The sequence below is a fragment of the Pyrus communis genome, chromosome 2 (assembly GCF_041283825.1).
Source record: "Pyrus communis isolate YQ-2024b chromosome 2, ASM4128382v1, whole genome shotgun sequence".
NCBI lineage: Eukaryota > Viridiplantae > Streptophyta > Magnoliopsida > Rosales > Rosaceae > Pyrus > Pyrus communis.
Genome location: NC_142566.1, coordinates 1,908,430 through 1,920,727, shown reverse-complemented (window position 1 = coordinate 1,920,727; position 12,298 = coordinate 1,908,430). Strand labels below are relative to the sequence as shown.

Here is a 12,298-nt window from a genome sequence, read left to right as displayed (position 1 = left end):
TTAAAGAAACCATGTTTTCAGACCAAATCGTGATCACTGTACCATTTTACCTGACTATAAACATTTTTCATTTTCTATTTTAGGTTTACAAAATTCTCAACTTCCCAGTATTAACTCTTTTCCTATGGCAGTACTACTATACCGTCAGCTTAAATCCTCATTACGTACACTGTCGTCTATATATCTATCATTTTCCGAGTCATCTAGGATAAGGATGACCTCACAGCCAATCATTTTGCCTTTGAGACGTGGAGATGGCGAACCAGAGGATGCCATGTGGCATATATTTTGGCTTTGTGCACAGCTGGGTAATTTCAGTCTAACCTAGACACAAGCACTATAAATAACACTGTTAGTGGTGTTGATGCCGTACCTTGTACACAGCAGTATGGTTTCTTTTATCTTTTGACTGTCCTTGTTCTCAGATGTTTAGAACAGATGGTGCGTGGTCGAAGCACCCTTCAGTTCCTCGAAAGGAAGAGACTCAAATGCAAACCCTAATTTTTCTTTCAGATCACGAGGATTTACGTCGAATCGAATCCATGATTTACCAGAAAGAGATCCCTTGTGTTTGTACTCGTCAAGGATCTCCTCCTCCTCCTCCTCCCTAAGCTCCTGCTTCTTCACTCCAACCCTCCCTCAATACCTCGTTCACTTCCTTCTCATCCAGCTTCTGAATCCTCCACCCCACCCTCTCCGCACACTCCATCATCCTCTCCTTCTGCTCCACCATAAACTTCGTCCGAAACCGCTTCTTCTGACAGTGGAAACGACGGCCGCCCGGCCACTGCTCCATCAACCACATTCAGATCCTCCCTTGAATTCTCGGTCCCTCCTTCCCTAAGCAAATCATTCACTGCCTGCATCAGTTTATACAAGTTATCTATATCAGGGATCATGTTACAAATCACAAAATCCAAAATCTTACAAACATTTTGATTCCTCCATATGAATTCTTATACTAATTAAACCCTAAATACCCCCAGAAGCAAAAATGAAACAACAGCATCTGAATTAGAACTTACATAATCAGTATTTTTTTTTTCCCACTTGATTTCGGTTATTAATTAAGTTATTGTTTAATGCTATGAATTTTGTGGAATTACAAAAAAAGCGCCTATAAATGATGTTGAGTCCATATAAGTTGTTTACTAATTCACTTCAATCGGAATAAAAATTAGGTTGATTACTAAAATATCCTTAATTTATAATAGACAAATTTTAATTTTTTTAAACAATTACACACTAGTATATGTGTTTTAAAGAGTTAAAACTCAACAAAAATTTATGGAACCTCCACGGTTCCACTAGAACCCTCTAAACTCTCCCTCTGCATCCTCCTCAATTTGTTTCTCCGATTATCCTCAAACACCAACTCTTGCTGCTCTCGACACGTCAACCTCCCTCTGCACATCTCTCTCTCTCTCTCCATTCGGGTTTGGATCTGGGTCTGTTGGGTAGAATTTTTATGGTGGGTTGGTGATGGGTATTGGCACTTTGGCAGTCTGGGAGGTGTTGCGATGGTATGTGTTGGTTCAAGGGTGGGCATGGGTGTGCTTTGGGTGGTTGACTCGCGGAAGGCAGATGGAATGGATTGAATCTGAAAGGGTAGTTTCGATCGAAAATTCTGATTCCGAATGTTGGCTTTCATCCGAAATTCAAATACCTCATCCAAGTCGGTAATTCAATTCCGGGAATATCAGGAGTTTGATTCCTGATTTTGGGTGGAGCCCACTAATATTTGCATTCCCAAAATTTGGTAAACGCCGAAATCACCCATGGAAGAAATCGATTCCCTTTCCTTTACCTCCATTCCGGATGCGTAAACACGCCATTACTAAAAAAATTTCAAAATAATGAAAAGAAAATTAAACATTGAGATTTAATTTTTATAATTTGTGAATTTTATTGTTTGATTAACATAATAGAGTTATTAATCTATAAATGAGAGATCGTATTTAGGAAATGTTCTAATAGTGATGGTAGAGACAACATTGATGTTGGTGGGTGGTGGCGGCAATGACGGTGACGGTGACAACAATGGTGGTAGTGGAGGCAATGACAATGGATGGTGACAACGACAGCGGCGGAGGTGACAACGGTATGTGATGGTTGCATCAGCCGTGATGGTGATGAGGATGGTGGAGGCGGTGGTACCATTCATGGTTGAGTTTTTTGGTATTTGTTAGTTTAAACTCTCATTTAAATTTAGAAATGATAAATATTTACATAGAATTTAAATTTGTGAAAGAAAGGATTCTAATTCTAATTTTTTTTTTTCCACTTGAAAATTCTAGATTTCTATATTTATGAATCCAAAGAAAGGACTTGTTGCATGTCAATTTAGAAATAATAATTATTTGCATAGAATTTAAACTTGTGAATGAAAGGTTTCAAATTCCAATTTTTTTTTTTCACTAAAAAATTCTAGATTTCTATGTTTATGAATAAAAAATAATGATTTGTTGCATGTCAATTTAGAAATGATAATTATTTTCATAGACTTTAAACTTGTGAATGGAAGGTTTCAAATTCCAATTTTTGTCCACTCGAAAATTCTAGATTTTTATGTTTATGAATAAAAAAAAAAGGACTTGTTGCATTTGCATGTTAATTTATAAATTAACATAGAATTTAAACTTGTGAATGGAAGGTTTCGAATTCCATTTTTTTTCCACTTGAAAATTCTAGATTTTTATGTTTATGATTCCAAAAAATGAACTTGATGTATGTTAATTTATAAATTAAACTTTATCCAAATTTCAAGTTTACGTTCCTCATCGAAACATAATGCAATAGAATTTTTATAAAATCCTAATGAAAATACCACGTTAACAAGTGTCAATAAAATTAAAGAATTATATCAATTTCAGCAACTTATACGGGAAAATACCTCGTCATTGTTTAAGTCGAAACGCGTCGTTTCAAGCTACGGCGAATCATCATATTTCAGTCGCTTAAGCCCCAGGTTAAACCCTTCTCTGTCTCCCCCTCTCCGAATGAAGCATTCTCGGTTGATCTCGCTGTTCAATTTCTCATCTCGTTTCGGTTTCCGAAACGCACCGGGCGTTTCGCTCTACTCGACGACGACGTATCGCCCTCACAGAGAGCCCTCGACAGGCACACTCAACGAGCTCTACCGTCGGATTTCCCGCGCCGGAGATCATACAGCCCCCATTTCCCCGATTCTCGACCAGTGGATCGAAGAAGGCCGAACCGCACCCAAAGATGCATTCGTCACCATCATCAAGGAGCTCAGGCAGTACAAGCAATACAAGCATGCTCTCGAGGTACTATGTTCTGTTTGGTTCTCTGGAAAATGTGGAAATGAAATTAATTTAGGGCTTCTTATTCCGTAATTTTGTTTTTTTTTTTCTCCCCAATATACTGAGATTATGTTGAAATCAGTGAAATTGAAATGTCAATGGCTTGAAATTATGCTAATTGAGTAGCTTAATTGTGTTCCTATCAGCATTTGAATGCATATAGAGCTTCATTGCTTCATTTTTGTCTGTTTATATTATATTTATGTGTATATGTGTGTGTGTGTGTGTAGAGCTGCATTGCTTCATTTCTGTGTGTTTATATTATATTTATGTGTATGTGTGTGTGTGTGTGTGTGTGTAGATATATGTAGGAGAAGCTTTATAAGAGGATCCCGCTCCATGGAGCGGAATAGGATAGTGCCCTCGTAATGAACGTGTCATGACCGTGTATGACTGTTCATAGTTTCGTGTTTTTGCCCCCACAATATAGGGCTGCTATATGGACAATACATAGTTATGTAACAGTCAATACGAGGGCACTGTCATATCTCTCTTCAACAGTGAAGTTGCATCTCCTTAAGAAGGGGCTCCGATATTCCGTCTTTCTACAGTGCAATTAAATATCAACAACATACCGACAATTTTAAGTTTGCAGTATTGACAATTTCAATAATATCGACGGCATGTCTGCCTTTAAAGAAAATGCAGTTAACTGCAATGTAAAAAAATTCTGTGTGTGTGCACGTCTGTATTGAAGTCATAGCTTCTGAACTGAATAAATGGGAGTGCTTTAACATTAGTTTAGATGCCAATTCTGATAACGATGCTTTAATAGTCAAATAAGTCACCCAAGTAGCAAATCTTTCATCTGTTGCATCTACTTGATATTTGGATATCTGGAGAAAGATTGTCTAGCCTTGTCAGTTAGCATCAACCCATCTTCTTAATATTAGTTTAGATCCCAATTCTGATAACAATGCTTCAATATTCAAAATAAGTGTCTAGTCTAGTGAGTTAGCAAGTATCAACCCATCTTCGGAAATTTGATCTCGTTTATTTATTCTCAGATATCAATGTGGTTGTCTGACAAAAGGTACCTTGAGCTTACAATTGCTGATGTTGCCATCCGGCTCGATTTGATTGCAAAAGTTCATGGAATAGAACAAGCTGAGGATTACTTTAACAACATTCCAAAAAATTTGAAAGTTCTCGAGGTTTACTGTGCTCTCCTGAACAGCTATGCTCATGCAAAACTTGTGGAAAAGGCCGAGGACATTATGCAGAAGATGAGGGAATTGGGGTTTGCTATGACATCGTTGTCCTACAACAATTTGCTCAATTTGTATTATCAGACTGGAAACAGTGACAAATTCAATGTTCTAATGAGTGAAATGAAAGAGAAGGGCATTGTTCATGACAAGTTCACATATTGTATCCAGATCTCTGCATATGCAGCTGCGTCTGATCTTGAGGGAATTGACAAGGTTATGGCAGAGTGGGAATCAGATCCCAAGGTTCGTATGGATTGGGATAGTTATTCCAACGCAGCAATTTCTTATAAGAAAGCAGGAAATGTGGAAAAGGCTTTGGCAATGCTAGAGAGGTCTGAGAAACTATTGTCAAGTTCTAAAAGAAAGAGGCGAGCATATGAGTACCTTATGACACAATATGCAGCACTAGGGCAGAAAGATAGGGTTATGAGACTCTGGGAACTATACAAGAAGCACATGAAAATATACAATAGGGGTTATATAAGTATAATGATCTCTGTGTTGAAGATTGGCGATATTGAAAGTGCCGAGAAGATCTATGACGAATGGGAATCCAGCAATTTATCTTTCGACATTTGTATCCCAAATTTCTTGATTGGTGCTTATAGCAGAAAGGGCCTAGTTGACAAGGCTCTAGTTGACAAGGCCGAATCCATTGTTAACAGGGTAATACAAAGGGGAGAGAAACCGGATGCAAGGTCTTGGTATTATTTGGCAAGGGGATATCTTGATCATGATCAAATTGGGAAGACAGTTGAGTTGACGAGGAAAGCACTTTCAGTTGAGGGGTCACGGTGGACACCAGATGGGCATGTTGTCGCCGCCTGTATGGAATATATGAAACAGAAAGCTGATGTGGAAGGAGCTGAAGAATTTATAAGACTACTCGGGGAGAAGTGTAGTTTCCCCATAAGTATTCAGGAGAAATTGTTAGATTACATTAATAATGAGGATTCAGTCACTGTAGAAATAGGTGACCTGGAATGGGATCGTCGGAGCGGAGTTCTGAAAGAAGCTGATTTAGGTTCCAACTAACCGAATCTGTCAGATACTTATTTCGAAAAACTCCCGAAATTGTGGGTAGCAAATGCAAGTCAACTTCAGGGAGTTGTAAAGATTCTCTACCGATTTAAGGTATTACTTTTGTTTCTGAACATTAAGTTTGCTGCAATTTGAATGAACTTTTTCTTCATTCCTGAATTGTTTGTCCTTTTAAGACGGCTGCCAATTTTTATCATCTGCATTGGTTTTAGAAAGTAGGAACTATCAGCGAGGAACTTGTAGCTCAAATGGGTAAGAGCGTTTACGAGGTTGAGGGTTTTTGTTCGAATCCCTCTCTAATATATCTTAGTTTACAAAATAAAGTAGAGCTACTTATAAAAGATTTGATGAGCTGATAAGGATTAAAAAGCAGACAACTCAAACCCAATTCATATTGAAAATTGACTGCCCATGAAGATTTTTTTTTTTTATCTGACAAAGTGCTGTTAGACACTACAGAGAGGGTATTAGTGTAAGGCCAACTGCTTAATTTACTTCTACAACTATCGATCCCGATCTAACAAAGTAATTGAGTTCAAACAACATAATGTTCCTTGGCGGGCAAAATCTGTTCCCTAACACTCAAAAACTAAAATTTTAATTTATATTAAAATCTCGCTACATTTTATCCTTTGTTGGTATGATTTTTTTTTTTTCGACAAAAACTAAATAAATTTTTAGTTTGTGTGAATACACGTAGCATGAGTAAAGTGAAAATGTTAAATGAGACGGTAGTCCCTTCAAAGTATCTTTTTTTTTTTTTTTTTTTTTTTTTTTTTTTGTGTGGAGGCGAAGGGGTGTGTGTGTGTATTTTGGAGTGGGACCAAAACGTCGGGGTGATATTTTGGAGGTGGGACTCAAATTCGATTTAATCTACTTTAACGGTAATATAAAATATTCAACGGCTCAAATTTAAATCCAATAGTCAAAATAATAATATTAATTAATTTAAATTAGATCCGACACCAAACCTCTATAAATACACATCCATTTGTTTACAAATCCATAAAAAAAAAAAAAAAATTCATTTTTCTCACCAAGTTTTTTTGTTTGTTCGGAATTTGAATTTTATACACCAAAATATTTGTAAAAATAAAACAGGATAGATTATACAAAATCTAATTCCAAAATTATTAGCAAAAATAAAATCAACGAGACATAAAAAAGTTTAACAAATTATAAAGTTGGCAATGGAAATTCTAGGTCCTTTCCCGTTGGAGAAAAAAATTGCCTAACCTCATTCATATAGTGAATAGAGGAAAATATAGGGTTAAATTCTAAAATTTTAGCCCATTGAGTTGGAAATAGCCTTATATACTCTTGATTCTTAAACAATTTAAAAAAAAAAAAAAAAATCCTATTTTTATAAACTAATTACTTAAGATTGCAGAAATGAATAATAATTTTTCCCTTTGCTTCCTATTCACGGCACCTTTCCTAATCCGATGGTGTAAATACTCAATAGCCTTGTTCCATCACAAAAATTGACCTTTTATTCACAGTTGAGCAGATAAAGTCATCAAAGAAGAAAAGACACATTCATGGGCTTCTTAAACATCAATTTTAATCTAATTAGAGAAATAGTCCATCAACTTTAATCTAATTGGAACAATGATCTTTCAACTTTAACTCAATTAAAGCAAAATCCCTCAACCATAACCATTTTGTCGGAAGTTGATTGACGAAAATAACTAGGTTTTTAGTCGACAAACTCCAATTAAGAGAGTTGAAGGGCTATTATTACAATTTTCTCTATTCATTATGTACTCGTGATTTCTTAAAACAATTTTTCAAAAAAAACAAAAATCCTATATTTATAAACTAATTACTTCAAATTGCAAAAATAAAATGGGCACAAAGTAGTTTTGGCCTTTGCTTTCTATTGACGGCACCTTTCGCAAAGGTGACCTTTTATTCACAATTCGGCAGATAAAAATCGTAAAAGAAAAAGAAAAAGAAGAAAAGAGACATTCATGGGCTTCTGAAAAATCAACATAAATTATTAACCGCCCACTCAAGTGGGCCCATCCCACATTCTGTACGTCACAACGTTGGGAGTTCAGACGGAGGAGGAGCGTCTGTTTTGTAAACGGGCATTTTAAGGCATACTAATGGGGCCCACTACCGCCGACAGTGGCTCTTATCTTTTTGCAAAGCGGCCGTCCAACCACCCGTTTCCTGCATTTCAAGTCAACAGTTTCCGACCAAAACCAAAATACAAGAAAATTGTGCTCCGTGTGAAATTACCATGATACCCTTCTCCACGTTTCATTTTTTCCTACTTCTTTGTGGGGTGTATTCTCTACATTTAACTAATTTAACTTACAATAAGGAGAAGAGGGGAGGGTTTGGACTTGGAACACAGTGAGTTAAAAAAGAAAGTCTTAATCGTCAATACAATCTACTATTTAGTTTCAAGTTAAACGAGTATTTTTCAAATATCTAACTATTTGTATTATAACATTTGGAGATGAGCCGTGTTCCCAGAATACTGAAAAATTTATCATTTGGTAGGTGGCTCATCTACCCCGGAAAGGTGCAATAAATATTCGATCCTACTAACCATCTATCCAACTAATTGAAAACATAGTTGCTCACCCGTCACGCCCATGCAATACGTGAAAGAGAAAGTAGGCATATAGCATGTCTAGTGTCACAAACGTTCTCTTGACCAACCGGCGATCAATGAATATATGGTCTTTAGTATTGAATCTAATATCAAGAGTACAGAATAAATAAAAATATTTTGATGCGTTAATCTCAACTATTGATATCAAATCCAATAGCCGGTGATCATGAATCTTCTTGTTCTTCCCATCCAAAGAAATTACAAGAATGGAGGGTATTTATGTCAGAAAAGCAAAATATGTGATCTAAATAAACAATTGAGTGCCATATGTAGACTTCTCATGTCATAAGCTTCATAATTCAATTCAAAAAAGGCCAATAACTTAGCACGCAAAAACAAAAGAAAACAATTCATAAAAAAAATAAAAAATAAAAAAGGCAGAAATATAGGACCCAAAAGGTACCTGTGGGTGCATGTCAGCGTCAGACACTTGTCTCAGCCTTATTCGAAATATTCATCATCTGCCAAACAAGCAGAAAACCAAAACTAAGAACTCCCAAGGAATCTCTGCTTCTTTGGCTTTCAAGAATCCCATTCCTCTCCTTTCCTTTCCTTTCCAATCCGATGCAATCTTTCCACCCATAAACAAAGCATGGGACAAGAGGGAATTGCTTTCCTCTATGAGCTTTGAATTCCCCACCTCAAGGGGAAGACATAGTCCAACTTGGATGTTGTCTTTGCTTCTGGTTTTCCTTTCAATATGGTCCAAAGAAAGGTGCCAAACAAGCTTGGAATCCAAGCTGATCATGATAAATTCGAGAAGCGGTTTTCGAACCTGAAGACTTCTTCTCAGTTCCAAGATGGGAAACACAGAGGAGCTGATTTGAAGAAGAAGATGAAGAAATCTAGATCAATCAAGCTTTCAGATGTTGAGAGCTTGAGATCATCACCTTTGAGGAAGAACTCATCTCAGCCAGGAAAGCCGCCACCGCCGGCTCTCAATGTTCCAAACACTGCGGCTTCCCCTCAGAAGCAGCCCCTGGCCAAAACAACTTATGGCTCGCCAAACTACATGAAGCCCACCAGCTGTTCTCATGCAAGGAAGGAGCAGTCACAGGTTAGTCTTCGAAGTTCTCCGCCAATATTTTCGGATAGTAAGAACCAGAACCGAAAAAATTCGGGCAGTTCAAAGCTTAGCTCTGCTTCTAGTAAACCTGAAAGAATTTTAGCAAGGACATCTAGTTTGAAGCTTGTGAGGACTTTAATAAGGTCCCCTGGTTTTAAGCCAGCAAGAGCTCCGGCGAGAAAATCTTCGAGCGTTGCTCTTTGTGCAGATGTTAATGTTCAGAGAGAAACTTGTTCTTCAACACTGAAGGATACAAAGTTTCCAGATTATCTGATGATTAGTCCTGGGGGAACTGAAGCTGAGGGAACTTCAGTCATGAAGGTTTGCCCGTATACGTACTGTTCCCTTAATGGACATCGTCATTCACCTGTGCCGCCATTGAAGAGTTTCTTGTCTGCAAGAAGACGTTCATTGAAGACCCAGAAGATGATGAAATTGCAAGCTCTAAGTCCCCGTGGAGCAAAGCGATGTAATGATGGAGTAAAAGAAATTGATTTCCAGCAGATGTTTGATGAGAATGACAAAACAGCTGTGAAAGAAGCTGATTTGGATTTCTTCGTTGAAATCTATGCTACAAACAAGGAAGATGACACTGAGGCAATTGGAAGGAAAGCCGGAGCTGATTCTGTAGGAGAACAAGATGATTACGAGGGTCCTGTGTTTCCAAATGCTGCAAGTGATGAAACAGAAACAGTAGATTCTGCCAACAACCTAGTTGTGGAGAACCTGTCGGATAGATCACTGCATTCTGAGAGTGAATCTGAGGCAGAAAACTTTGGCAAATTTCCTGAAGATCGAAAAGAAGATGCAAATGAAGACTACGGATCACTGTCCGATCAAGAGGAAAATTCCACTGGAAGCTGCTCAAACGAGAGCAACTCTGAAGACCTTTCAAGCACTGAAATGGATTATTCCAGTTCTGAAACTACTGACATGGAGTGGGAGGAAGGGCAATTTTCCACTGCAGTGCTTGATGGTTATGAATCTGGTCCAAATGCGGGGTGTTCAATAACAATTCAAGATGCTGATATGCATGAAGAATCTCTGATCAAGTCTGATGCAATGAATGGTGACTACGATAATTTGGTTCAGGATTTTTATGTAGTACTGCAGAATGATGGTGATGTCAGTGAACAGGATGGCATAAAAAAGAATTTTGAGATTCTAGAATCTAGACACATGCACGAAAGAATGAGTTATGACCAACTTTCCTACAGCGATGATGCATTCGAAGAAGGCAGTGAACTATCAGAGACGGACTGTGTAGAGATATCTTCATCTTCAATGGAGGAGCCAAATGAGGAACTACAAACAACTGGCAAGGAACTTCAAGAGCAGAATGGAGTTGCTGAAGCAGAGGATCATGAAATCGATTCTCATCTTGGAGATGTTGAAAGCAACTGCAGCATTGTGGAGACAGGCAAAGCTTCAGATAACCAACCAAAGAATGCATTTCATGAGGATGAAACAAGTACAGTGACAGGAGACCGAATTTCTATTCCCTCTCAGGATATGAGCGAAACAGATGATGCTGAAGCAAATGAAGGATGCAACGGGAGCCCTGATAAAGGGAATTCAGAAACAGATCAAAGCGTTCCAAGTGGTGGCATTGGCTCAGAACCCAAACTCCCTACAGTGGTTTCTGAAAATAAAATGGAAGCAGTAGAGCAAATTGGTGATGTGAAGCCATCACCGGAGATTCAGCTTTCTGATTCGGTGCACGATGCATCTGAAGCTGATGAAGATGAGGTCAAGGTTGACGATGATGACAATTACAAGAAGACTGAACCTCTCCAGGTTAATGACATTGCTGAAGATGGTAACCTGTCCAACGGGAAGTACAAGAAGCCTATAACTTCAAGTTCCAATGAATCTGAGGATCAGAGTGATTTAAGGCTGAAAAAATCAGGTATCTCCAATAGCAACACAGGACAACCTCATACTGTGGAAGTGAAATACAATTCAGAGCCAGAAGCCACAAAAAATTTCAACATGGCCAATAATAGCATTAGCCCTGGGATGAAGAGAAAATTTTCCGAGGCAGCAAGCAACTTCGAACAAGAACTTCCCAACACCTACGACCACTGGAAAAGAATCAAATGCAAGAGACTTAGCATGGATGAGGAGGAGCAAAGGAAGTTCAATCCAAGAGAACCGAATTACCTACCTTTGGTTCCTGACCCTGAAGCAGAAAGGGTTGACCTCAGGCATCAGATTATTGATGAAAAGAAAAATGCAGATGAATGGATGCTTGACTTTGCACTCCAGCAGGCTGTCACAAAACTTGCTCCAGCAAGGAAGAAGAAGGTTGCACTGCTTGTTGCAGCTTTCGAAGCGGTCATGCCAGCGCCCAAAGTGGAAAAACATCTTAAGCATCCCTCAGCAGCCTTCAGTCACGCAAGACCTATGCAAGCTTGTAGCTGATGATAGTTACTGAGGTAAATATATAATTACCATTTCAATCCTTCAGATAGTTAATTCCAATAGCTGTTCGTGAGCTCATATTGTTAGTACCATATAACAAATAGAACCCATTCACATATTGTTGTGCAGGTGAAAAGACTGCAATATCGATAATAAGTTACTGAAGCAAAAACACAAGAACATAGGAGAAATACATTTCCAGCGGAACAAAACTCACCGTTTCTTGGCTACTGTCAGAATTTCTGAAGAGGAAGGAGGCAGCTTCATGTAGTGACGATTCGAGAGTGGTTTCTCCTAAGCTCAGCAGATATATAGATAGTGTAGTTTGATTAATAATATATGTAATGACAGTTTAATGTTACATGGTGTGAGTTGCTACCATCTTTCCTTTGCTGTTGTACTAGGCACTGGCCTCCAAAACAATATATATGGTTGTTTGCTTAATATGCATGTCAAGTGCCAACTGACTGCCATACTCACATCCAAAACGTCATTCTAGCAACACTAAAGGTACAACTAATTTAAAGCTGCTCGTGCATGCATACGGGGCTTCTAGCTCAAGCGGTTAGGAGCATTTAGCTCCACACTCGAGTTCCTGTAT

At 38.2% G+C, this 12,298-nt stretch overlaps 2 protein-coding genes across 2 annotated transcripts; both read left to right on the top strand.

Moving 5' to 3' along the window:
* The first annotated feature begins 2,936 nt into the window (after positions 1-2,936).
* LOC137748734 (pentatricopeptide repeat-containing protein At2g20710, mitochondrial) lies at positions 2,937-5,729 on the top strand. Its single transcript, XM_068488913.2, has 2 exons — positions 2,937-3,290; positions 4,334-5,729. The coding sequence occupies exons 1-2, from the start codon at positions 3,000-3,002 to the stop codon at positions 5,570-5,572; spliced, it is 1,530 nt and encodes a 509-aa protein (XP_068345014.1). The 5' UTR covers positions 2,937-2,999; the 3' UTR covers positions 5,573-5,729.
* Positions 5,730-8,265: 2,536 nt separating this feature from the next.
* LOC137748398 (Plant calmodulin-binding protein-like protein) lies at positions 8,266-12,141 on the top strand. Its single transcript, XM_068488545.2, has 2 exons — positions 8,266-11,711; positions 11,827-12,141. Exon 1 carries the CDS (start codon positions 8,908-8,910, stop codon positions 11,695-11,697), a length of 2,790 nt encoding a protein of 929 aa, XP_068344646.1. The 5' UTR covers positions 8,266-8,907; the 3' UTR covers positions 11,698-11,711; positions 11,827-12,141.
* Positions 12,142-12,298: the final 157 nt, after the last annotated feature.

Bases quoted from the DNA above. Each gene is read 5' to 3' on its own strand.
- LOC137748398 (XM_068488545.2), top strand. From the start codon at position 8,908: ATGGTCCAAAGAAAGGTGCCAAACAAGCTTGGAATCCAAGCTGATCAT.
- LOC137748734 (XM_068488913.2), top strand. From the start codon at position 3,000: ATGAAGCATTCTCGGTTGATCTCGCTGTTCAATTTCTCATCTCGTTTC. The intron at 3,291-4,333 runs GTACTATGTTCT...ATTTATTCTCAG, and splicing joins AATACAAGCATGCTCTCGAG to ATATCAATGTGGTTGTCTGA.